Source organism: Blennius ocellaris, assembly GCF_963422515.1.
Source record: "Blennius ocellaris genome assembly, chromosome: 3".
NCBI classification, from domain to species: domain Eukaryota; kingdom Metazoa; phylum Chordata; class Actinopteri; order Blenniiformes; family Blenniidae; genus Blennius; species Blennius ocellaris.
Window position 1 is genome coordinate 26,978,273 of NC_137652.1, and position 25,949 is coordinate 27,004,221.

Genomic DNA, 25,949 nt, shown 5'->3' on the forward strand with positions numbered 1-25,949 from the left:
TCTATGCTATGAAGAAAGCGCTATTCAAGATTCTCCGCTCACCCTTCGTACCAAATGCTTGGATAGGCTTTGCTCTCTATCCAGGCAGTTTTAAAGTTTCTGTCCTGCTGAGCGAGGAAGGAAACGGAGTGTTTGTTTGTTTATTCAGATGGTGGCAATTTCCCACCACCACTGAGAACTGTATTCGCCTCTCACTCTGCTTCCTCTCTCTCTCTCTCTCTCTCTCTCTCTCTCTCTCTCTCTCTCTCTCTCTCTCTCTCTCTCTCTCTCTCTCTCTCTCTCTCTCTCTCTGTCTATGTCTCTCCCATGCCTCTCCCATACTATATGTGTCTGCATGCTGCTGAGGTCAGTCGGCCGTACAACCCCTGAAGCTCTGGCCTCACACCTCTCCATCTGTCCACATCATGTGTCGTATTGTGTGTCCAGTCTGATTCCAGCTTTGATCCGACGTGGTCCTAGCCGCATGATAAACTGCCCTGATTTGTGCAGCATCTGCATCTGTCGGACTGCATATGGTACATACATGAAATTGAGCATGTGGGGAACAGATTGGCTGTGTTGTGGCCACTTTACAGAATCTTTCTTCCCCGCTTGTTGGAGCCGCTACAGATACAGTGTATCGTACTAAAATATATGTTTGTATTTTACAAAAATCCCCGGAGAAAACCCTCACATGCGCCACAAGAGCATTCAAACTCCTTCTATAAACTCCCAGGATTCAAACCCATGACTGTTTCACCATGAGGACTGACCATTTGGCCCTAAAATCAACAAAACAAATCTCAATTTCAGCCTAAAAGGCACCATGTTCAAGTCAATCTAGTTGGAAACACCTGTTAAGATTATCTATATAATCTATATTGTGTGACACAAAGCTTGAGCAGGAATCCATTGTGAAATTTGTACAGATAATTTTTTCACAATGAGTTTTGCAATCTGGAATTTTGACTTGTCTTTCACTTTCAAAGAGACTTTATTATCTATTGATATATGCATAGTGACGCAGTGGTAAGTGCTCTCACCTCACAATGAGAATGTCGTGGGAACAGCTTCACCCTCCCACAGTACAGTATAATAAAGCAAACACTGACTGAAGGGTGGCATGGCTCATTGGTAGACCAGTCGTCTCCCAGTCCGAAGGTCGCAAGTTCAATTTCCCATCTCCCATGTTCTTGGGCAAGATGCATGGCCCCAAACTGTTCCCATTGGAGTGACAACACCTTGCATGGCTCCATTGGTGTGTGAATGGCTGAATGTAATGTATAATGGAAAGTGCATTTTTAATTTTGTCTTATATATTGGTTTTTTTTCTCTTGTGGCTATATGTGAATATATGTATATGTAATAGTTGTGTTAGCATGTGTTAGTAGCAGTGCTTTTATCTTCACTTTTATCTCGTTTTTATGAAAATGAATGCCATAATACTGGCCCAAAACCACAAAACAAATTCCTTCGATGCAACAATACCTGGAAATAAAAATACTTCTGATTCGGTAAGTAAGTGAATGTTTTTCTTAAAGCATTCTCCACAGATAAAAATCAAGACGCTGTGAAACTACTGTCAGTGAAAGTAAAGGGTTAAAATTTTATTGCGCGCGTGTTGTCAATAAAGTTCATTCAAACAAACAACGTGACGTCACAAATCACGATGGCGGCCGGCGGCTCAGCTGTTACGGTTCTCACACCAAACGGGAGAAGACAAACCATTAAAGTTTCTCCAAACACCCCTTTACTGCAGGTAAGCCGTGTTTTGGGACCGGGAAGCGTCTTCCGGTCCTGGCGGTTTGTGTGAATCCGCCTTTCTGTCGCTCTGAAAGAGCCACATTGTTTTCTCAGCGTTAGCTCACCGTGCTAGCAGTGGTTAGCCAGTGACAGATCACTTTCTGTTGCTGTGCCTCCGAAATGGAAATAAAACTGGAAAATGTGTATTGACTGTGTGTCTGACACCCTGTGTTTCCCCAGGTGTTGGAGGACGTGTGTAAAAGTCATGGATTTAACCCGGACGATCATGGTTTGAAGTGAGTGTTTGTAGCTGTCACTGTGCTTTATTACACGATTCCCATCAGTTGAACCCCTTCAACTAAACTACAACACAGTAATATACCAGAAAAACACCTGCACTGGACCAAAAGTGTCTAACAATACAAACGTATGCTATAACTGAAGACCACAGTCCCATCCTGCTGAATAAGTTATTTAATTTAAGCTTCATCTGACATTAGTTTTAATTGCATTTGTACCTAAATACGTCGTTGTGTTGGATGAATAAAAATGTCCAAGTCATTTACAACTGAACACCTTGCTCATTATTAACAACTTACAGTGTCCTGTACACTCAAACAAATATTTGTCAAACATCCAGGCGTGTATCCCGCTTCTCCCTCCGGGTGAAACACCTGACCCAACAAAGAAAGGTTCCACTGTTCACCTCGTGACGCCCAAAACACTGAACTATAGGTAGATACATGTACATTCTGCTCCTGCTGTACTACAAGACCAACATTTCTAAGACACCGAAATCACTGCAAAGTAAATGATAGAACATTTCCAACAAAAAGAGAACATTAAAGCGTTTTTGGTGTGCAAGCAAGTGCAAATATGTCAAGCAATGACTCAAATAGCACAATTCAGTCAAATGGAAGAAAGCAGAAAATGTTTTCTGATAGTCTCGATAAAAGTTCTGTGTTGACTCACTCAGTGTTTCCATCCTTGCGCCTATTATTGACCAATCAATATAATGCACTTATTGTTGTGGGGAACTCACGCTAAGGCCACCTTAATAAACTGGAGATCTTTTTGATTCTGAGGCTCACGACAGCCTCGTATGGTCGAAGGAATGTCTTCTGCAGCGTCTCACGATCCAACAGAGAAAAATTGTTTATAGTATCAGAAATTCACTATCTAAGATATTTTTAGTTCTCCGTCTTAAAGCACTAAAGGAATAAGCAAACATTTAGAAAGTTGTAAACTAGAATGTTAGTTGTTGTTATTTATCCATTTTCTTTAAACCACAACTAAATCGAGTACGTTTTAAATTGTTGTGGATTAATTTTCTGTGGATTAAACTAACTTAACTCCCCAAGTTCTGGTCAGAGTTGTTGTTATTTTGAGTTCTAAGGATATGACAACTCATCATTTTCAGAGGGGACCTTGAACACTAAGAAACTGACTGCTGTTGCATTCTTTTCACCTCGGGACAGGTTTCAGAGGACTGTTGTTGACCTGACTCTGCCCTGGAGGTTTGCCAACCTACCCAACAACGCTAAACTGGAAATGGTTACGAGTACAAGGAAGCAAGCCGAAGCCCAGGTTAGTAAAATAAAGTGGAAGTGTGTTTGTATTCGTGAGGAAGAGACATTGGCTGATAGTGAGAGAATTGTGGCGCGAGAAAAATAGTTATAAAACGGCAAAAGTGCGATGTATCAAGTACAGATGTCTTGAGTCAATGTCATTTATAGAATCAGGTCAAAATTATAAGGTTGTTGCATAGATTTAGTTTTCTGACAATGGGAATTCTGTGTGTGGGTTGTCTTATCATTATTCTGATTTGGAGACAGTTGCTCACAAAGTGGGTTCCTGAAAATGTTTGGCCTCTACATTTCCAACAGTTTAATTTCAACTGTGTTTACATTTTCTGTTTGGAAAAAAAATAAATAAATGAGAGCGATTGTGAACGTCTGTGTACGGGACGGATCCCGGATATTTAGTGGTCAGGGTTGGAGCACCACAGACAATTCCGGTCAGAGAATCTTTCTTCAACTTTATTTGAATCAGCAGGTCCTATACAGGTGGGTGGTTGTGTAGTCTGGATACAAAGTAACAGAGAAAAAAGGTCCTTACATCCACTCTCATCCCTGAGCACAAACCCAGCAGCAGGGCAGCCACACCCACTGCTCACAGGATGGGGCGTTCAAGCGTACCTCGGAAAATTCACGACTGTTCTAATAGCCATTCAGACAGTCTGTATTTATGCTGACAAATTTGAAAAAAAAGTATTTTGTTGCGTTACACAAGACATTTTCGGGCGGTAAAGTGTGTTTGCAACTTTTTCATGAACTTTTATCAGCTAAATTACAAGTCAATTAAATAAATTGGACACAATAAAGAGTTTTTTTTATTGTACTATGACACTTTTTACAATTTCCCGTTTCTTTCAGCTAATTATTTAGAAAATGTGACTTGAACACAGACAAACATGATGTGTGACACAAACAGTTATAATGCTTCACGTAAACACATTCTTTAGACTTTCCCAGTGCTTGTGGAAAAAGTAAACAAAATCTGAAACCGAAGAATCAAACAAATCGTAACCGGAGTAACCAAGCACAGAAATAATACTCTGCCAAAGTCGGAGCCTCTTTGACCCTTAAAAATAAAAAAAACTGAGGTATTTGTAACAAGCGTCTGCAGATGTGAGGCATGCCTGGTTAAATAAAATGTGTGCAGATTCTGTTATTGCCGTGAAGTTGAATTCAACAAAAGCCTTAAAATTTCCACCCAGTAACGGAAGAACTTGAGCCGTGACTTTTCTCAAACGATTGAAGCCATTTTGGTTTCAGTCATTCAAACTCTGATAACATTTCAATTAGTGCGATCTGACCTGTTAAGTCTCGGACTCTTGCTTCACAGCGTGATTGTCCCTGTTAGATTGAGTCTGTGTTTGGCTGGTGAGCCGTTCTGTTTGGAGGTTGTTTGGAGGTTGTTTGGAGGTTGTTTGGAGGTTGTTTGGAGGTTGTTTGGGTGGTTGTTTGGGTGGTTGTTGGGGTGGTTGTTTGGGTGGTTGTTTGGGTGGTTGTTTGGGTGGTTGTTTGGAGGATGTTTGGAGGATGTTTGGGTGGTTGTTTGGGTGGTTGTTTGGGTGGTTGTTTGGGTGGTTGTTTGGAGGATGTTTGGAGGATGTTTGGAGGATGTTTGGAGGATGTTTGGAGGATGTTTGGAGGATGTTTGGAGGTTGTTTGGAGGTTGTTTGGAGGTTGTTTGGAGGTTGTTTGGAGGTTGTTTGGGTGGTTGTTTGGAGGATGTTTGGGTGGTTGTTTGGAGGATGTTTGGGTGGTTGTTTGGAGGATGTTTGGGTGGTTGTTTGGGTGGTTGTTTGGGTGGTTGTTTGGAGGTTGTTTGGAGGTTGTTTGGAGGATGTTTGGAGGTTGTTTGGTGGTTGTTTGGGTGGTTGTTTGGGTGGTTGTTTGGGTGGTTGTTTGGAGGTTGTTTGGGAGGATGTTTGGAGGTTGTTTGGGTGGTTGTTTGGGTGGTTGTTTGGGTGGTTGTTTGGGTGGTTGTTTTGGAGGATGTTTGGGAGGATGTTTGGGAGGTTGTTTGGGAGGTTGTTTGGAGGATGTTTGGAGGATGTTTGGAGGATGTTTGGAGGATGTTTGGAGGGTGTTTGGGAGGTTGTTTGGGAGGTTGTTTGGGAGGTTGTTTGGAGGATGTTTGGGAGGTTGTTTGGGAGGATGTTTGGAGGGTGTTTGGAGGGTGTTTGGGAGGTTGTTTGGGAGGTTGTTTGGGAGGATGTTTGGGAGGATGTTTGGAGGTTGTTTGGAGGATGTTTGGGAGGATGTTTGGAGGTTGTTTGGAGGGTGTTTGGAGGTTGTTTGGAGGTTGTTTGGGAGGTTGTTTGGAGGTTGTTTGGGAGGTTGTTTGGGAGGTTGTTTGGGAGGTTGTTTGGGAGGTTGTTTGGGAGGATGTTTGGGAGGATGTTTGGGAGGATGTTTGGGAGGATGTTTTGGAGGATGTTTGGAGGATGTTTGGAGGTTGTTTGGGAGGTTGTTTGGGAGGATGTTTGGGAGGATGTTTGGGAGGATGTTTGGAGGTTGTTTGGAGGTTGTTTGGAGGTTGTTTGGGAGGTTGTTTGGAGGATGTTTGGAGGATGTTTGGAGGATGTTTGGAGGATGTTTGGAGGTTGTTTGGGAGGTTGTTTGGGAGGTTGTTTGGGAGGTTGTTTGGAGGATGTTTGGGAGGTTGTTTGGGAGGATGTTTGGAGGGTGTTTGGAGGGTGTTTGGGAGGTTGTTTGGGAGGATGTTTGGGAGGATGTTTGGGAGGATGTTTGGAGGTTGTTTGGAGGATGTTTGGGAGGATGTTTGGAGGTTGTTTGGAGGTTGTTTGGAGGTTGTTTGGGAGGTTGTTTGGGAGGTTGTTTGGAGGTTGTTTGGGAGGTTGTTTGGGAGGTTGTTTGGGAGGTTGTTTGGGAGGATGTTTGGGAGGATGTTTGGGAGGATGTTTGGGAGGATGTTTTGGAGGATGTTTGGAGGTTGTTTGGGAGGATGTTTGGGAGGATGTTTGGGAGGATGTTTGGGAGGATGTTTGGAGGTTGTTTGGAGGTTGTTTGGAGGTTGTTTGGAGGTTGTTTGGGTGGTTGTTTGGAGGATGTTTGGGTGGTTGTTTGGAGGTTGTTTGGGTGGTTGTTTGGGTGGTTGTTTGGAGGTTGTTTGGAGGTTGTTTGGAGGTTGTTTGGAGGTTGTTTGGGTGGTTGTTTGGAGGATGTTTGGGTGGTTGTTTGGAGGATGTTTGGGTGGTTGTTTGGAGGTTGTTTGGGTGGATGTTTGGAGGTTGTTTGGAGGTTGTTTGGGTGGTTGTTTGGGTGGTTGTTTGGGAGGTTGTTTGGGTGGTTGTTTTGGAGGATGTTTGGGAGGATGTTTGGGAGGTTGTTTGGGAGGTTGTTTGGGAGGTTGTTTGGAGGATGTTTGGAGGATGTTTGGAGGATGTTTGGAGGATGTTTGGAGGATGTTTGGAGGATGTTTGGAGGGTGTTTGGAGGATGTTTGGGAGGATGTTTGGAGGTTGTTTGGAGGTTGTTTGGAGGTTGTTTGGAGGTTGTTTGGGTGGTTGTTTGGGTGGTTGTTTGGGTGGTTGTTTGGAGGTTGTTTGGAGGTTGTTTGGAGGTTGTTTGGAGGTTGTTTGGAGGTTGTTTGGAGGATGTTTGGAGGTTGTTTGGGTGGTTGTTTGGGTGGTTGTTTGGGTGGTTGTTTGGGAGGTTGTTTGGGTGGTTGTTTGGGTGGATGTTTGGGAGGATGTTTGGGAGGTTGTTTGGGAGGTTGTTTGGGAGGTTGTTTGGAGGATGTTTGGAGGATGTTTGGAGGATGTTTGGAGGATGTTTGGAGGATGTTTGGAGGATGTTTGGAGGATGTTTGGAGGGTGTTTGGAGGATGTTTGGAGGATGTTTGGAGGGTGTTTGGGAGGTTGTTTGGGAGGTTGTTTGGGAGGTTGTTTGGGAGGTTGTTTGGGAGGATGTTTGGAGGGTGTTTGGAGGGTGTTTGGAGGGTGTTTGGAGGGTGTTTGGAGGGTGTTTGGGAGGTTGTTTGGGAGGTTGTTTGGGAGGATGTTTGGGAGGATGTTTGGAGGTTGTTTGGAGGATGTTTGGGAGGATGTTTGGAGGTTGTTTGGGAGGTTGTTTGGGAGGTTGTTTGGGAGGATGTTTGGAGGATGTTTGGAGGATGTTTGGAGGATGTTTGGAGGTTGTTTGGGAGGATGTTTGGGAGGATGTTTGGGAGGATGTTTGGAGGTTGTTTGGAGGTTGTTTGGGTGGTTGTTTGGGTGGTTGTTTGGGTGGTTGTTTGGAGGATGTTTGGAGGTTGTTTGGGTGGTTGTTTGGAGGTTGTTTGGGTGGTTGTTTGGGTGGTTGTTTGGGAGGTTGTTTGGGAGGTTGTTTGGGAGGTTGTTTGGGAGGTTGTTTGGGAGGTTGTTTGGGAGGTTGTTTGGGAGGTTGTTTGGGAGGTTGTTTGGGAGGTTGTTTGGGAGGTTGTTTGGAGGTTGTTTGGAGGTTGTTTGGAGGTTGTTTGGTGGTTGTTTGGAGGATGTTTGGAGGTTGTTTGGGTGGATGTTTGGAGGTTGTTTGGAGGTTGTTTGGGTGGTTGTTTGGGTGGTTGTTTGGGAGGTTGTTTGGGTGGTTGTTTTGGAGGATGTTTGGGAGGATGTTTGGGAGGTTGTTTGGGAGGATGTTTGGGAGGTTGTTTGGAGGATGTTTGGAGGATGTTTGGAGGATGTTTGGAGGATGTTTGGAGGATGTTTGGAGGATGTTTGGAGGATGTTTGGAGGATGTTTGGAGGATGTTTGGAGGGTGTTTGGAGGATGTTTGGAGGATGTTTGGAGGGTGTTTGGGAGGTTGTTTGGGAGGTTGTTTGGGAGGTTGTTTGGGAGGTTGTTTGGGAGGTTGTTTGGGAGGATGTTTGGAGGGTGTTTGGAGGGTGTTTGGAGGGTGTTTGGAGGGTGTTTGGAGGGTGTTTGGGAGGTTGTTTGGGAGGTTGTTTGGGAGGTTGTTTGGGAGGATGTTTGGGGGTTGTTTGGAGGATGTTTGGGAGGATGTTTGGAGGTTGTTTGGAGGTTGTTTGGAGGTTGTTTGGGAGGTTGTTTGGGAGGTTGTTTGGGAGGTTGTTTGGGAGGATGTTTGGAGGATGTTTGGAGGATGTTTGGAGGTTGTTTGGGAGGTGTTTGGGAGGATGTTTGGGAGGATGTTTGGGAGGATGTTTGGAGGTTGTTTGGAGGTTGTTTGGGTGGTTGTTTGGGTGGTTGTTTGGGTGGTTGTTTGGAGGATGTTTGGAGGTTGTTTGGGTGGTTGTTTGGAGGTTGTTTGGGTGGTTGTTTGGGTGGTTGTTTGGGTGGTTGTTTGGGTGGTTGTTTGGGAGGTTGTTTGGGAGGTTGTTTGGGAGGTTGTTTGGGAGGTTGTTTGGGAGGTTGTTTGGGAGGTTGTTTGGGAGGTTGTTTGGGAGGTTGTTTGGGAGGTTGTTTGGGAGGTTGTTTGGAGGATGTTTGGAGGGTGTTTGGAGGGTGTTGGGAGGGTGTTTGGAGGTTGTTTGGAGGTTGTTTGGAGGTTGTTTGGAGGTTGTTTGGAGGTTGTTTGGAGGATGTTTGGAGGATGTTTGGGAGGTTGTTGGGAGGTTGTTGGGAGGTTGTTGGGAGGTTGTTGGGAGGTTGTTTGGAGGGTGTTTGGGAGGATGTTTGGAGGTTGTTTTCATGTGTTTGTTTTCTCTCGTTCCTTCCGTTCCTCCGTCAGCCCAGAATCAGGACTCCGTGGTTAAATGTGGACACTGAATGGCCGAAGGTGCGTCTGTGTGTGTTTGTCCCGTGGTGGACCTGCACAGGGGGAATCCTGCCTTCGTTCAGAGACGGTAGCGCGATGAGCTGTGACAATCAATAATTGTTACCAGGAAAGAGCATGTCGGGGAAACGAACGTTTCACTCGTATCGGAAGCTGTTGCCACGATGATGACGAGTGTCACATTAGAGTCACGTTGCACTCGAACTAATTTTCACGTTCTGGTGCACAATATTTGTGCTATTTTTAGCCACAGCATTCACAGGAGACCCGGCGCTGTCTTATATTTAGAATTATATTCTGACCTGTAATTGAGCCAGGAGAGGTGGAACGGCTTGCACAAGGACCTCCCGGGCTCAGTTATCTTAATTTCCACACATGCAGTCGTAGCTGTGCATCATGTTTGCCTTACCGCAGTTACACATGAAAACCCATGTTGTTTGAAAATTCCTTCACGGGCAAGCGGCTCAACGTCAACCAGTTTCTCATTTATCAAACGATGAAGCGATCCCTCGTGCCCACTCCAAATTCCCCAACCATTACAAGAAAACCATCCACACCTGCATAACCAACGAGAAGCTATATGGAGTCAGGTGGCTCTCATAAAGAACGAACGCACACGGGAGGAGCGTTCACAAAGCTTTTTCTTTTATACAGCAGGAGTTTGACTTCCTCTCAAAACCTTCTACAGTCATTAAAGCACAGCTGCATCTCAAAAAGTTAGAATATAACTGAAAGTTGTTGGACGTTTTGTTAGTTTTACATATAAACGAAAAGCTTTCAGGCGTCTGGAAACAGATGACATCGTGTTGCTTGAGAAATTATATTGAGATATTATTGTCACAACTTGGATTTTCATGGCTGAAATTGTAAAAAAAAAACAAACATCTTTTTTATAAGTTGAAGTATTAAATCTACGTTACATGGAAGTTTGACCTTTTCAATGATTGGTGCCTTGCTCAGGGGCCTACAGTGGTGACCTGTCAGCAGGGGGGATTTGAACTAGCAAACTTCAAGTCCTTGTTTCCCTAAAGGATTACAGCAATAATTAAAAGCGTTACAGCAACTTTCAGAGAAGCGAATGAGGAATGCTGCTGGTTTTACTGCAGGTTCGATTTGTAAGAGTTATTTTATGATGGTGTTAAAACTCTTTTGAACCTTTACACTTCATTTTAATTTCCCCACATTAAGACGACTCTAACATGCCAAGGCCATAGTAATTCCAGCCATAATAGTCATGGTATGAACATACTGATATGATTAAGCGTTTGCATTAGACGGCCGGCTCGTCATCCCAGTAACATGGTAAACATATTGTGACGCTAAGTATCAAAACATGTTTGGTCAAACAATGTGTTTTTTTTTAGTGTGTTTTTAATGATCCAATCAGTTATACGCGTTGGTGTTTTTTTTTATTTTTGTACCTGGAAATACCTGAATTCTCCGCCTGTGCTCTCTCTTTGATTTCTGTCCAATAAAAGTCGTTTGTTGTAGCTGAGCTGTAGTTTCCTATGACTTCATGGCATCATAATCTCAGCAGTAAAATCTCGGCTGGGTTTGATCTGCTGTTTTTGTTCATTTGATGGATGGTTGACTGTTGCTGCCTCGCAGATTTTCCCGCCGCACACAAAACACAGTGTGACGTGTTTGTCTGTTGACGGCCAAGGGCCGTCTTTTCATCTCTCCCGGTGTGCCCGAGTGCCGCGGTGTTCTTCTGCGCCGGACAACACCGTTGCGGTGTAAACATGATCGGCCCGTTGAGTGACTCAAAGAGGAAGCGGCGAGGACTCGGGCTCACGTTGACGCCTGGTGTTGCTCGTTTCAGGCCAAGTGTCGGCCCACATGTGCAGCTCAATCAAGTTTGATTATCAAAGAATGTTTCTTGGTGCAACGTAGACTGAAGAGCCAAGAGCTCACAAACACCCGTCCAGGGAGACTTTGGTTCAAAAGAGTCCAGCCACATGAAATGTTTGAGGTTAAAGATGTTTATTTTAAGCTTCTGTTGTGCATAAAGGAAGCTTTAATTGATAATTGGTTCCAAGAGAAAAACTGAACGAATTCTTCAAAGTGTTGCGACAGACTGTTAAGGGAATGGTTTCCAGCTGATTGTTTTTTTTTTTTTTTAAATGCATTTCTTGATGAAATATAACTGTTGTCTCTTGTGGCATGCGTCCTCTGCTAAGTTCACGTATTAAATAAATAAACGAAGCTCAGAGTAAGCCTCTGAGAGTTTACACACACACACACACACACACACGCCGAGGGCCTGCCGTTTATTCCTGGAGCGTGTTTGTTGACGTGTCTGTGGTCTGTGATGTCCATGTGCACTCAGCCTGCCTCCTCTTGTGGTTCCATCAGGTGCGGGTCGCCCTGCAGAGGGAGGACGGCTCTCGGCTCCAGGCTTCCTTCTCCTCTGGACAGAGTCTGTGGGAGCTGCTCACTCATTTCCCCGAGATCAGGTGTGTGTCCGCTAAAGGCTCGGCGAAAGATACTTTAATATACAGTAAAGCCAAACGAAGCGACAGGTGATTTCCAGGTTCTGGAATTAAACAGAATCGTGCATAAAATGGCTTTTTATTTCTCCAGGTTTATCTTTTATTTCTGGTTTATCTTGGAGATAAATGTGGGCTCATGTTTCGAGTTGAGGTCTTTACTCCTTTCCTGTAATCTGCATTAATCATGTCAGACTTCTATTTGTGGTGAATTTGCTCCTCGTTCACTTTAGTTTCAGGCTCGTGTCTGAATACGAGCTGAAAATATTTGCTGCAGCTGGGAATGTTAAAAAGTTAGTTTTTAGTGCACATAACATTTTTTATTTGTGACATTATTTCGTACTGACGTAGACCCAGTAGTTTAATTTCCATAGGCTTTGCCTCATAAGCAACAAACCACCTCTAAATGTGTTTTAGTTTTTTTCTTCTTCCTTTGTACTAATTGTTGAAACACTTTTTTTCTCGTCTCTTACTGATATCATCAATGAAGGTTGTGGTCAAACAGCTCCTCTAGATTAAAACTAGTACAAAATACAAAAACAACAAAATCAGTCTCTGTCACTCAGTCAGTATCTGTTTTACTCAGTATGTTGGAGTTTTGAGCAGCTTTTTATTTATTCTGATCTGGGTAACTCAGTCCAACATTCTTCCCATCTTAGCCCAGAAAAGTGAATGAATAAATGTGTAAACATTAGAAACGAGTACATGAGTCTACAGCATGGAAAAGAGGCACAACTAGAATGTATATAAATGAATAATATTCAAGGACCAGGTGGGAGCAGAATCACTTCAGATTCAGCAGCCTGGTGTCTGAATGGACAAACGTCTTAATGGAGCGTTTGTCCTCATTGGTGGCACAAAAATAAATAAATAAATAAAGATAAATTCAGGAGAAAGGTGGTCTAATAGGTTAAACTTGTCCTCAAGTTTCTTGGACCAGAGCTTAACAACAGAGTTGAGGTGCTTCCTTGTCTTTTACCAAAAGATCTCTGAGCCCGCGGCTGAAAGGCCATCGTTCATAATCCTGTTTAACCCTTTCAGAGTCTCAAATGACATCATATGCATGAGAGGAGGGTAAACCAATGATTGCTTTTCATACATTGTTTTTAAGGATATGAACACAGTCGAGGACAACATTCCTTCTCCTCCTCCTCTGAAGTGAGCTTTCCCTCACACACTCATTCACTCATACGTCCAGACAGCTGTTGCTCAGTAGTTCCAGCTGTGCGGTCCCAGGTGCTCCAGGATCCGTCCAGCCCCTCATCTCATCTCTATTAACTGACATCACTCCGTATCCAGATCCCTTTCCCTGGGAAGTTACGCTTCCATGAAATGAGCGTTCGCTCCGCGGCGACGTTTGAACGCTCGGGGAATGCTGTGAAGGCGAAGGGGAAGGCTTTGATTTTCGGGACTGGGGAGAACAACAGTAAAACATTTATGGTTCAATTAGGTTCTACTCAGGCTGGCGCACACATGGTTTGCACATGCAGGCCGCGTGCCACCGAAGTCACGGAGCCCGTTCCTCCCTCGGAGGATGTAAAGAAAGCCGCTTTGCTTTTGTGTCGCACATTAAAGCAAATCAAATCTCACTTCTTCCCCTCGACATCGTCTGCTTTCTCCAGTGGGTCGCTGCTGTCGGAGGAGGGATCCACTCCCGTGTGTGTTTACATGAGAGACGAGGTACGTGGTGTCCCTGCAACGCTCCCGTCCTCCATGAAAGGGAGTTTCATGGTAACACAGCTGTTTCTGTCTCTGTGTGTGTGTGTGTGTGTGAAGGTGAGTGGAGAAGAAGCACTGAAGAAGGCCACGCTCAAGTCTCTCGGCCTCACCGGAGGAAGTGCCATCGTCAGGTACCCGGCTTGTCTTCACGTGTTTCTGCCGTGTAGAGTTCTACTCGCAAAGCAACGACAAGGATTTCCAGTCGATGGAGAGTTGAAGTGACTCCGTCTTTAACCCCTGCTGGTTATTCTAATGTCGGACAATCACAGAAATTGTTGGCATGTGTTCGACGTCATCGTAATGCAAGAGTGGCAACTCTTCTTATTTTAGGACCCCTTGAACCATTTACATTATGAAGATCAGAGGTGCCACATAACAGATGTTTTACTTGAGTATATGTTTCTCCGATGACTTTATAATTTTACTCCCTACGTTTTAACACAAATCTCTGTACCATATATATATATATATATATATATATATCTCCTTATGGTGGTCAATGTGGCCTGTGGTTTGAAACTCTTTGGATAATAATTCCAAGCCGCTGACAGTCACAGTTTTCCGCGTTTGGATTGGAATCCAGTCATATCTTGACTATTTTTTCGGAAAAACAAACCCCTAAAAAGAAGGTCAAGAGGCCTTAATGTGTCCATGAAGTTAAAGATTTTTACATTTGTATTTGAGGACACTTTTTCTAATTTCAAGAAGTAAAATTACAAAAGTCATATGATCCTTCTGATTAAAGAAATTGAGCACTTTTGCAACCTTTTAGAACAGAAGCAAAGTCTGAAAATGACAAGCCTGGAGCCTCACATGTGACATTGTGAGGCGACTCTCCTGCCGGGGAAAACAAGTTCAATAAAAGTGCACAATATCTCCTTCCTTCCTGTCCCTCGCTGAGCCCCTCCTCTCTGGAGGTTTATCATATTAAGGATTAGTCTCTTCACTCTTTCAGTTTGTTCGGGGTTGTTACACCTGGATGATTTACCCCAGAGAGGAAGTGAAGATTAGCTTCTGTGCCTTATTAGATTAGATTAGAAGCTTTATTGTCATTGTACATGGTACAACGAAATTGCGGTGTAGCTACAGTAGACACACAGGCGACATACAATGGAACACAGGCAGCCATTCTCACATTCAGCATCGCATCCATCTCAGCAGACACACCATATATACAGAATAACCTAAACATTCACACGCATGGAAAATGTGTGTGTGTGTGTGTGTATGGAAAATGTGTGTGTTCAGGCTGTCGTCGATCACAATAACATCTAAATACTGAGTTGTTGATTTCATGTCGGGCTTCAGCTGTTGATCTCTGTCGCTTCAAGCTAAGATCAAAAAAGGGGAACCTCATCATGGCGTCGTCACAAAAAATGCTGCAATTTTGTGATATTAGAAATCATTATTTCACAACCAGCTGTTTCAGATACAGGCTGCAGGGCACTTCACCAGTGTGGAGGCCTGTTCTTCAAATTTCACACTAACAAAGTTACTTTCATTGTTTGTCTTTAAGGTTCTTACTGAAAAAGGATAAATCGCCAGAAGAAGAAGAAGATGCGTCTGAAACGGCCGCGGTTCCGACCACACCCGTCGCCAAGGAAACCGTGCCTCGCCCGCCATCTCAGCCCGACCCCACCCCGTCGCCTGCGGAGACCCCGCCCGCAGCGGCGCCGAGCGCAGGTCCTCGCCCCGACGTGCCAATGGAATCGTCCGTACCGACTCCCGCGGCGCCTGCGAGCGCACACCCGGTCCAGCGGGGCGACGCTTCAAGCTCCCAGAATGCAGTTCGGCAAGAAGCCCCTCAAGTAGGAAGTCCGCCGGCAGTGGAGGACGGAGAGGAGGCGGGGCCCTCGGGACTCAACTCGCACCCGTCCTCCTCCTCCTCCTCTGCTCCCGCGGCTCCTTTCATTCCTTTTTCTGGAGGTGGTCAGCGGCTCGGGGGCCCGGCTGGACGACCTGCGTCCTCGTCTTCGTCTTCGTCCTCGGCCCCGCCTGCCGTGGTTGAATCGCCCAAAGCCAAGAAAGCCAAATCCAGCCACGGTTCAAGCACCAAGGTGACCCATGTAAAAATACCTACGACATGTTTTGAACGTGATTGAACAGGAAAAAGCTCCGATTTCATCAAACCCAAGACCCGTTTCTGTTTTCTGGTTGATGTTGGGACTTGTTGTCTGTGTTTGCTTTCAATCTGCTAATGGAGAACATGTGATCCACTTGAAAGCCACAGAACTTTTTCTATACGGATGTTGTGCTCAGATGAGTTTTCCATCAGTTCGCTTCCAAAGTCGAGAATAACTTTCAACCTCAAACTGCCAAAGCATAGAAGTTTAAAAAAAAAAAGACTTCAAAGTTGACACATCTTAATCTGAAACATCTTTTGAAGTGGAGCTGCATCGCGTTGCTCCTTTAGATAATGAAGCTGAGTTCACCTTGTTACTGAAGTCGGCTGTACCGTGAGGAAGCCGAAGAATCCAAACTGGGGAGAATTAAAGGAAAGACGACTTGTAGATTGGAAAAGTTTGGGTCTGTCGAAGCGGGAAAAAGAGAGAAGTTAACATTTTTATTGAAAAAACTTGATTAAATACGACGGAAATCAAGGAAACATGGGAAAATACCTGTCACAACGTTCCAATATGGTACCGCATTCTTGAATCGTTTTTCACACATACAAAAAATACGAGGGTTTGTTTTTGTTTTTATTAGTGACTTGTTAAATGCCCAAGATGCCTTTATAAGTACACATTTATTTGGACTAGTTGATTCCGTTTTCTCCTCGTCATTTAGAAGAAGCACCTGAGCTCTCAAAGGAAAACGTTTTTCATTTTGTGCCAAATGTTTATAGCTCCTTTGTTTAAAAAAAAAAAAAAAAACTTGTCTTGTTAGTTAAAAAATACTAAGTGAAACCACAAAAAGTACGTTTTGATGAGGTGTCAATAATGGATGTCCTACTAAATACATTTTCACCAAATTGCTACACACACACACACACCATTGATGATGGCTGCCTTGCCAGGTTCTCGTCCTCCTTTGGGAGTAATTTGCAGTTTGGTGTGTTGCTCAAGGGCACTCTGGCATATGGACAGAGCGAGATGGGGGATCCAAATCCAAGTAATTGGAGGAATTGGAAGAAACAGCCTCCCAGCGGTAAAAGGAAACGCTTCATTGTGGAACACGAGAGTCGGGCGTGACGACGAGCAGCCCGCTTCACTGAAAATGACTTTGTGTTTGTGTGAATGTTTGCTGTTCGTGAGACAAACACACTCCCTTGCTCTAAAAACAACAACTTGTTTACAGTTTCACATTATGAGTTGTCGTATTTTTTTTTTTTTACAAGTTCCTCTACATAAGTGAGACTAGATTTACCTTGAGTTCGACATTTCAACTTGGGGAATTTAGCTCCGACTGTCTGATCTGCTCTGAACTGGACTTTCCTGTGTTCACAGTGTAAAACCAGTTCCAATCGACGGGACGAGCGGACGAGTCGGGAGGACGAGTTCTCGGAGGTAAGGATGTTCATTCCTGAGAAGATTCCTGTGTGCCCGTCTCCCGTCTGACGTCCACGGCGAGCCGAACGGGCCGCTTTCAGCTGACTGTCTGTCTGCAGCCGGTGGAGCGGGAGGCCATGATCTACCACCTGGACTCCATGTCCCGTCGGTCCGAGCAGCACGCCGACCTGCCCGACGAGTTCTTTGAGGTGACCGTGGATGACATTAGGAGGCGTTTCGCTCAGCTGAAAAGCGAGAGGTGAGGAGGAGGAGGAGGCTTGAAAGAATCACTCCCAACGTCTGACGTTTAAGCACAAACACCTCGCCGCTGCAGAAACGCGTGTTCGAAACTGATCATTAGTCACGACTTGACACCAGGTGCGTCTGGCGGCCTGTGACCCGCCATTGCAGGAGGCCACAGGCAGTGCTGGACGCCACGCCGGCCATCGTTTTGAAGTCCCTATTTATTTATGAGCGCTTCTTTCAAAACAGATGCACACGAGTTGGTTCTTCGCTCCGCGGCTGTCGAGACGTCCCGCGTGCGTTTTGCAAACCTGCTCTCCTTTACGAGACGCCAGGCGCACTACGAAAGTTTCTAAACACGGGCCGCTGCGAGCAGTCGGCGACTCCGCGTCGCGCAGACGTTCCTGCTCCGGCTCCGCTGCCGCCATGTCAGCGACTGCAATTACCGAGGGTTGGGGTTGGAATTAAAGCCAAAACCGCAGCGATTTGTCTGCACCTCTGACACGCGTGCGCGACCACACACACGCTGAGGGCGGCGGGGGAAACCACGCGACTTTCCCCTTTTCTCGCTCAACGCCGTCATCGGCCGCGCAAATGTGCTTCTTATTTCGTCTGACGTTTCTCTTTCCGTCCCTCCGTTCCCCGCAGGAAGTTATTGGAGGAGGCGCCGCTAATGACCAAATCCCTACGAGAAGCGCAGATGAAGGAGAAGATGGATCGATATCCCAAAGTGAGGAGAGACCAACTGACACACCTGCAAGTGTTTAAAAAAAAAAAAAAAAAAAAGAGAGAGAGAAAGAAATCGCGTATCTGTTTAAAATGTACAGGATGTGTTGCCGCTGTGCTTCTCCAGGTGGTCCTGAGGGTCCAGTTTCCAGACAGGCACGTTCTGCAGGGCTTCTTCAGACCCTTGGAGACAGGTGTGTGTGTGTGTGTGTTTGTGAGCATGTGTGTCGGGAGTGTGTGTTTCAGCCGGCTCGCCACAGGTATGGCTGCAATGCAAGCAAGGCTCTGGCGGCTCCCCTCACCACACGTGAGAGCGGCCGCGGCGAGGCTGTAATTCCAGGGATTTGCGATGCACCTCGGCTCCGCAGCAACACCGCAGCCACAACGACAACAACAACAACAACACACTGGAGGGAAATTCCTCGTGACAAATGAATTCCAGCGGTGTGTGTGGATGGATCAGTGTCTTCATGCCTCAGCTGGTGTTTTCTGTGTGTTTCTGTCCAGTCGGCGCTGTGAGGCACTTTGTCGGGAGCCATTTGGAGGATCCTGGCCTCACCTTCTACCTGTGTGAGTGTCTGTTCAGCACAAGCATCCACTTCACCCACTACGGCAGGGAGAAAAATAGATTTCTGTTCTGCTTTGATTGACACCGAGTTTCCCTCTTGAAAGGTCTGGACACCAGTTTCTCTATCTGCGATTTACGACAAAGTCCTTTCAATCATTTAGATTCGACAGGAACATGAAGGCAAGACAATGTTTCAGCCACATTAGCATCCGATTGCGACGACTTTATGATTCGATGAAACTAACCTACAAAAAATTGTTCCGATTGTAGGGCATTAAAAAGAGTGTACATCTCAAAGGACTAACTGGAGCTTCTAAATAGTTTCCTTTTGCATTAAAGTGCTTTAAATGAGTGACGAGAACAAGCTTCAGCTGACAAATCCTAGAAGTTGTTTTCAGAATAAAGTTTCACAGTCTCTAGAGTCTCTACGAACAGTTTCCCCATTTTGGGCTTTTATATAGAGATGAATATTATTTTCTTGAATAAAGATTGAAGAAAACTGTGTTTCCTGGTTACTTCCAGTTTTCTCTCCCGTCTGTCGTGTCGGTTCTCCCATAATGCATCAAAGCATTTTAAACTCAGCGTGACACCGGGAACTAAATATAAGATGAACACACTTTGCCCTATACATTCGGACCTTTTGTTTCTGGAGGGATAACAAGTTCAACGCTGGTTGGTTCTCTTGGGCACAGACTGCATGTGGGACGGGATTGCTGGTTATTGAGTTATCCTTCTTTCTGCTTACTGTTACACTTCATCCATTTATTCTTAAATCAATTTGTCAAAGCAAGACTTCATTTCCAGAGTGTAATCTCTCCCATTTTAATTTTTTTTTCTGATTTCCAGTCACCACCCCTCCGAAAACTATCCTGAGTGACCCTTCAGCCACACTCTTCCAGGTAAGACTTATCGTGACGTCTTCTAAAGTTGTGTAAATAAAGGAGAAGCGTCTCATGAAGCGATTGATTTGACTCGAAGCAGGCCACGGCGGCAGACTCCCGGAGGAGGACAACATTTTTTTTTTTTGTCTCCTTTCTCGAACACATGCAGACGCGCTCACAGTGACTGTAAAACGTATCAGCTGGTCCTTCTCTCTTCTTCAAAGCCCGACACATTCCCGGCTCCCCCTCTTCTCCCGCTCCGACTCACACTTGCACCCCCCCCCCCCCCCCCCCCCCCCCCCCCCCCTCTCTCTCTCTCTCTCTGTCTGTCTCTCTCTCTCTCCACTGTCCTTGACCCCAGCTGGGCTTGATTTTTCCCAGACTGGCACATGGGGTTAATACAGGCCTCACTTTGATCTTACACACACACACACACACACACACACACACACACACACACACACACACACACACACACAGCAATGGGCAGCCTTGATGCTTTGTTGCCTTTGAGTTTCGAGAGTTTAATGACACGGCCGTGATGAAGCCAATAGTTAAAAAAAAAGAAAAAAGTATGCTTGATTCGTTTTGCACCTCAGCGGACTGTCATCGCTCTTTTATTTTCCGATACATTATTTAAGAATAGCGGGAGCGTTTTTTTATCTCGCGCGCCTTATCCTCTCCGCTCGCCCGACACTTTGACTCAACCTGCAGCCGGGAGAGAAGAAGTGGAGGAGCAAAGGGGAGGAAGGGAAAGCCGTTTGAAGTGATATCGTGTTGTGATGATGAACGAGATTCGGCTCCTCGGGCGGGGGGGGGGGGGGGCTGGTACAAAAGATAACAATCCTCAAAAGGGCACTTTGAAATGTGTGTAGTGTGTGTGTGTGTGTGTGTGTGTGTGTGTGTGTGTGTGTGTGTGTGTGTGTGTGTGTGTGTGTGTGTGTGTGTGTGTGTGTGTGTGTGTGTGTGTGTGTGTGTGTGTGTGTGTGTGTGTGTGTGTGTGTGTGTGTGTGTGTGTGTGTGTGTGTGTGTGTGTGTGTACGCCCTCCTGGTGCCACGATCTCTCTGGATCGAATATATGATGCAAGTCGCCAATCTCTCTTTGTTTCTCCAACTCTCCCTCCTGTCCCTTTCTGAACTTTCCCCGCTTGTGTTTTTTCCACTTTCCCTCTCCGGTACCCCAACTCCGACCCTGTCCGTCCTCCAGCCCCTCGTTCCAGACCCTCCCTTGTGCCTCACCCCTCTGTTCACCCGCGTGTCTCTTTCTATTAGGGACTTAAAAGCATTAAAGCGCCGGAAAACAAAGTCTCTAATCCCTTTGGTGTCATCGCGCACAAGCGCCGTTTTCCCTGTCTTTACGTCAATCTTAAAACACGAGGCAGCTTTAATCTTTTTTTGGGAACGTACACATAAATACACACGCATGTGTCTCCCCTCGCCCTCGCCGTCACACGCACACACACACTTTAATCACTTTGTGTCATGTCAGGAAAGGAATGTTTCCCAACCCAGAAGCCCTTTGATTCCAGGCGTCCCCTCCCTCGCCCGTCTCCCCCTCTGTCTTCCATCAGGATCCGTTCTGCCTCTCTCTTTTTCTTTCTCCCACTCTCTAAATTCCCCCCTTTTATTTATTTGTATTTTTCTACACCCGCTTTCTGGTTGACACGCACACGCACACACACACACACGTTGCCACAGAGAGCAGGATGGCAGGAATGCCCGTTGTTCCACTGTAACTCAATGTTTCCTGCTCACAGCAATTAGGCTGGTGTGTCCCAATTTAGCAACCAGCGACACAAAAGGTGTGTGTGTGTGTGTGTGTGTGTGTGTGTGTGTGTGTGTGTGTGTGTGTGTGTGTGTGTGTGTGTGTGTGTGTGTGTGTGTGTGTGTGTGTGTGTGTGTGTGTGTGTGTGTGTGTGTGTGTGTGTGTGTGTGTGTGTGTGTGTGTGTGTGTGTGTGTGTGTGTGTGTGTGTGTGTGTCATATTGGAGGGGAACCCACTGGTGAAGCCACTCCCTTTATCATGGCACCTGTTGGGAGGGAATTTATCCTCAACGTGACAGAAGAAGTAAAAGTGTCTGGGTTTTAGTTGATGAGAGTGATTTTGATACGTTTGTCTGATTGGTGTAAATCCCCGTTGTCACTTCTGCCAAACACGACAGTTGAGTGTATAATATGGCTCCCGTAGTTAAAAATTCCCTCCCTCCCTCTGCATGTTTGGTGTTTTTTTATCCCCCGCCGTGGCCGATAGGCCCCGAAGGGGGATCTTGAAACAGTCTCCGTCCGTACGTCCGTCCGTTCGAACGTTTCTACCTATATCTCGGCAACCCCTGGGCCCACAGTGACTAAACTTCACATGTGGATACATCTCAGAGGGGGAAGGGATACTATGGTGACCTTGACCTAATTTGCATATTAAGTAGGTCACAGGTGTCACAAGTGCTTAAAAACACATTTTGGGCTCTGGAGGCCTAGGTTTTTGAGCTAGGGCTCTGAAATTTTCTACACACATGATACACACTCCAGGGATAACCTCCAGTACACCAAGTGACCTGACCTTGACCTTGAAGATTGGTAGGGTCTGAAGTTTGCTCGTCATGGTTGCACAATACATGTATTTTCATATGAACATTTCTCCTCATTTCTCAGCAGTTCCTGGGCCCACAGTCACCAAACTTCACACATGGACACTCCACCTGGGGAGAAGGGGCACCATGGTGACCATGACCTAATTTGCATATCAGGTCACAGGGTCACTAAGTGCATAAAAACACCTTTTGGGCTCTGGAGACGTATTTTGACATAGCTTATGAAGAAGACCTTTCAGATTCTACATAATTATCTACTAGGACCCATGGAACACCCTCTAGTGTACCAAGTGTGCTGCCTTAGAGCTGCTTTGTGAGAAAATATAAAGCCCTCCGGCGGGGGATTAGCCCAGCAACGGCCTTCTTGTTTCTTTTTGCGACAAGTAGCAGATTAATTTGTCATTAGTTTTACAGTATCGTCACAGGTTCACCTGATCACGGCGTGTTTCAGGTCCTGGTCCTTCTTAGGCCTTGATACTGTGAGTTTCAGTTCATATTAGTACATCAGTTCACCTCTTGCACGCGTTTCATCTCCACTGGGGTTTGGATGTGATCGGTCTCTGGACCGTCGACGTTGCTCACAGTATCCAGACACGGTTTGATCTCTTCACATTGCAAATATTTCTTTGGTTCAAACACTTCGGTCACTTTTAATTTGTTTTTTGGAAACCCGGGCTACTTGAAGCAGCATTCTGGAGGTGCATCGAAAACTGCTGACTCGATGGTAAAAATGCGCCGTTAATTCTTAGCGTCCAGGTTAAAAGTCCAGTGGATGGCGGAAACGTAGAGACGCCTTTTAAGTTTTGTTACGTAAACTCACGGGACTCGACGAGCAATTATTTCACGCTCTTGCCAGTGAATCATTCCTGATTGTGGCAAACGTTGGAAATGGCCGTTGTACTATTTTATAAGATGAGAGGAAGAGCGGCCATTACGTCAATAAACCTTCCTCTTTAATGATGTTTGCGGTTTGAAAAAAGTGGCGACCAAATAAAACCGTTTCAGCGCAGTTCTCCAGGAGAGAAATGTCTTCACGCTGAGGTTTAAAGGGAGCGGCGGGCAAACGTGGCACCTGGTCGTTAAAAGAGTTCACAGAAATACCTCCTGGCTTCTTAATGGGTTAAAGCCTCAAACTGCAAAACGACACAAGCGGTTTGTGAGATAAGTGCTATGTGATCGATGCAGCTGCAGATCGGATTAGGAAAGACAAGGAAGGCTGAGATGGACGCAGGAAAGACGGCCTGGAGTCAATCACATCCTCACGTCTTCACGAGTTCTGAACCTGCTGGAAGAGGAAGGACGTGACGGTCCTGTTTACCTGGTATTAATCCTTTTTAGGCCCGTAGGAAGCTCGCTAAAGTGAAACATTTGAACTCTCCAAGGCTCGGACTGGGATTTAATGGTTTATATTTTGGAATAATAATATAAATAGGACTGTTTTTCTTTTTTTTTCTTGAGTTCCCGAACAACAAATTGAAAAACACAATAGCAAATGAAAAAACACAACAAATGGAAAAAACACAACAAATGAAAAAACACAACAACAAATTGAAAAACACAACAACAAATTGAAAAACACAACAAATGGAAAAAACACAACAACAAATGAAAAAACACAACAACAAATGAAAAAACACAACAACAAATTGAAAAACACAACAAATGAAAAAACACAACAGCAAATGAAAAAACACAATAACAAATGAAAAACACAATAGAAATGAAAAAACAACAACAAATTGAAAATCACAAGGACATTAACTTTAATGGAAGAACAGCAGACGAGCTCTCTGATTGGACGACGGAGCCGTTCAGCCTTTGAACCAGAAGTTATTCTGCCTGGAGCACGAATTTCAAAATATGGAAAAATTTGTTGACTCCTCTACCGACTCTTTCCTCCAGCTGGACAAAACCTTGGTCCTCCTTTCCTTCCCGGTATTTTCTCCTCTTGAAACTAAACGCACCACAAGCGAAATGACCTCCGGTTCACAAGCGGTTCTGTCCCGTCGTCCAATCAGAGACAATCTCTACCTTTTCTGTTTAAGATACCATCCATTTGTTATTGTGTTTTTGAATTTGTTGTTGTGTTTTTTCATTTGTTGTTGTGGTTTGCACTTCAGGGCCACCGTGGTTCCCCCATGAGGGATGATTAAAGTCTGATTTCACAGGTTGATTTTGATCAGAGACCTTTTAAAGTCACTAAAGTACAGAATGAAATCCATCATGTGCCATTAATTCATAACAGAATATGCAGCTAAATTATTAGACTGACGAAAGATTGACACATTTTATGGTTAATAACTTTAATATGCGAGTGACGATCTTCACTGAAGACTAATTTCATCCACTGTTTTATAGCGTACGACCAGAACCGAACCGACAGTCCAGATGAAATTTTATGACATTAAATGCAATGTATTTATTCGACCACCAGGGGGCGCGCGGGGGTGTAACTTATTCCGTGTGCCTGCCTATTAAGTGCAAAAGTTGCTATCCTCGCTGCCCATTTAAAAAAAAAAAATCCAGCTTTTTCTTCCGCCTCACTTTCAGCCGGTTGGGAGATCGGACACAATAAACAAATCTAAACGCTCAGAATACTCGATTCGGCGAATCGTTTCCGGGAAAAAGGAGATATAAAAAACTTGCCAGTCAAAGCAGATGGGCTTTTAGTGAAAATGTAGGCGCAAACATAAAAAGCACAGAAAAACATGTTAGAAACACTTCGTGTTACGACACCGGAGTAGAAACGTGACGACGTTAAAGATGATTTCTAGAACGTGACGAGTTATTCTGGTCTCATGACGTGAACTAGAACATTGTTGAGTCCCGGTCCAAATGTTTTTCTGCCTTTGAAGTTGTAAATAGAGTAATAATAATAATAATAATCTTAAAGCACTTGGTGAACTGAGGCTTGATATTGTTGAAATTGCAGCGAATTTCTTGGAATTTGGGGTTTTTCATATGTTGTAAAGGGACACTTCATTGAATGGAAACTTCTGCACTAAAACAAACACGGGTTTCAAGTCTCGAGTTATTTCTAAATATTAATGCTACTATTTACTGCGCCGGCTTTGTTGTTGCTCCTGAAGGGGAAGGAGTTTGACCCTCCTGGTGTTTAACATGTGTCTGTATCTGGATTGTTTGATGAAGACGGACGAAACCCGGTGTCGCCATTTTCAGATTTCCATAAATAGAAGCGGTGAGGTGACCATGTGGACCGATGGACTGTGGCAATAAGAGGCAGGAGGAGACGGAAGTCTGTCGATTCGTGAAGCTGAAGCTTCATTTCCTATTTCCACAAACACTGAAAAACAATTTCTGAGGCTGGATTTTGCGACGAACCCATTTTCTTGTGTGCGTTTTTACGTTTGGATTCTCTCGCTGGTTGTTCTCTTCATACCTCCTTCCCTCATCGCGTGTTACGAGTCACAGACGTTTTGCTTCCCTGCTCGCAGACTGACAGGCCCGCACCTCGTCTGTCAGTCTGCCGGGTCCCACCGCCTAATTGTACGGCTGGTCGTCTGCCCGCCACTCCTCCATTATAACCATTAAGAAAGACGAGCGGCGGTGGAGGAATGCGACGCTTCGGGGGTGAAAGTGGGGTTTTTTTCCACCCCGCCGTTTGATTGGCGCTCGTTTTGTGGTCTTCTTCACAGAAGTGGTTGCTGGTTCAGATCCCGTTCTCAAAAAATGAACTTTGGCTTGGATGTGGCGACGGCGTTTTGGTTTGGATTTTGTGTTTTTTTGCAGAAATGAACCTTTCAGAAGCTTCTGTTCACTCCTGCCGCTGTTTGTGTCTGCAGGCCGACCTGTTTCCCGGTGCAGTCGTCTACTTCGGCTCCAGCGTTCAGACAGGTTTCTGTCCCTTTTTTTTGGGGGGGGGGGTTCTATTTCATAATATTCTAATTTAAATGCAATACCGCAGCATGAGTGAGGAATGCAACAAGACAATAGTTAGTTCTGTATCGTTTCCTCCGCAGAGTTTTACATGAAGAGAGAACTGCTCCAGTCCTCCGTCTCGGCCTCGCAAGCAAATGAGTCCATTGCAAGGTATGTGCTCTCGTGTGTGCATGTGCGTGTGTGTGTGTGTTTAATGTGCGGCTGGTCGTGTGTGTGTGTGTGTGTGTGCGTGCTTGGGTGTGTATGTATGCACTTGTATCCCGCGGCAACCAGCCTATTTTCCTGTCACAAAGCTGTCATCATTGGAATCCCTTTGAGGT

General features: G+C 45.1%; 1 protein-coding gene across 1 annotated transcript in view; it reads left to right on the top strand.

Moving 5' to 3' along the window:
- Positions 1–1,641: 1,641 nt before the first annotated feature.
- aspscr1 (ASPSCR1 tether for SLC2A4, UBX domain containing) overlaps positions 1,642–25,949 on the top strand; it is a 27,832-nt gene continuing 3,524 nt past the window's right edge. The window contains exons 1-15 of the mRNA XM_080517061.1: positions 1,642–1,738; positions 1,963–2,018; positions 3,201–3,309; positions 11,384–11,484; positions 13,140–13,197; positions 13,294–13,367; positions 14,753–15,293; positions 16,683–16,742; positions 16,844–16,983; positions 17,616–17,697; positions 17,821–17,887; positions 18,201–18,263; positions 19,108–19,160; positions 25,533–25,584; positions 25,710–25,779. Coding sequence (XP_080373187.1) covers positions 1,649–1,738; positions 1,963–2,018; positions 3,201–3,309; positions 11,384–11,484; positions 13,140–13,197; positions 13,294–13,367; positions 14,753–15,293; positions 16,683–16,742; positions 16,844–16,983; positions 17,616–17,697; positions 17,821–17,887; positions 18,201–18,263; positions 19,108–19,160; positions 25,533–25,584; positions 25,710–25,779 — 1,616 coding nt within the window. The 5' untranslated portion in view covers positions 1,642–1,648. The remainder of the gene's footprint in view (positions 1,739–1,962; positions 2,019–3,200; positions 3,310–11,383; positions 11,485–13,139; positions 13,198–13,293; positions 13,368–14,752; positions 15,294–16,682; positions 16,743–16,843; positions 16,984–17,615; positions 17,698–17,820; positions 17,888–18,200; positions 18,264–19,107; positions 19,161–25,532; positions 25,585–25,709; positions 25,780–25,949) is intronic.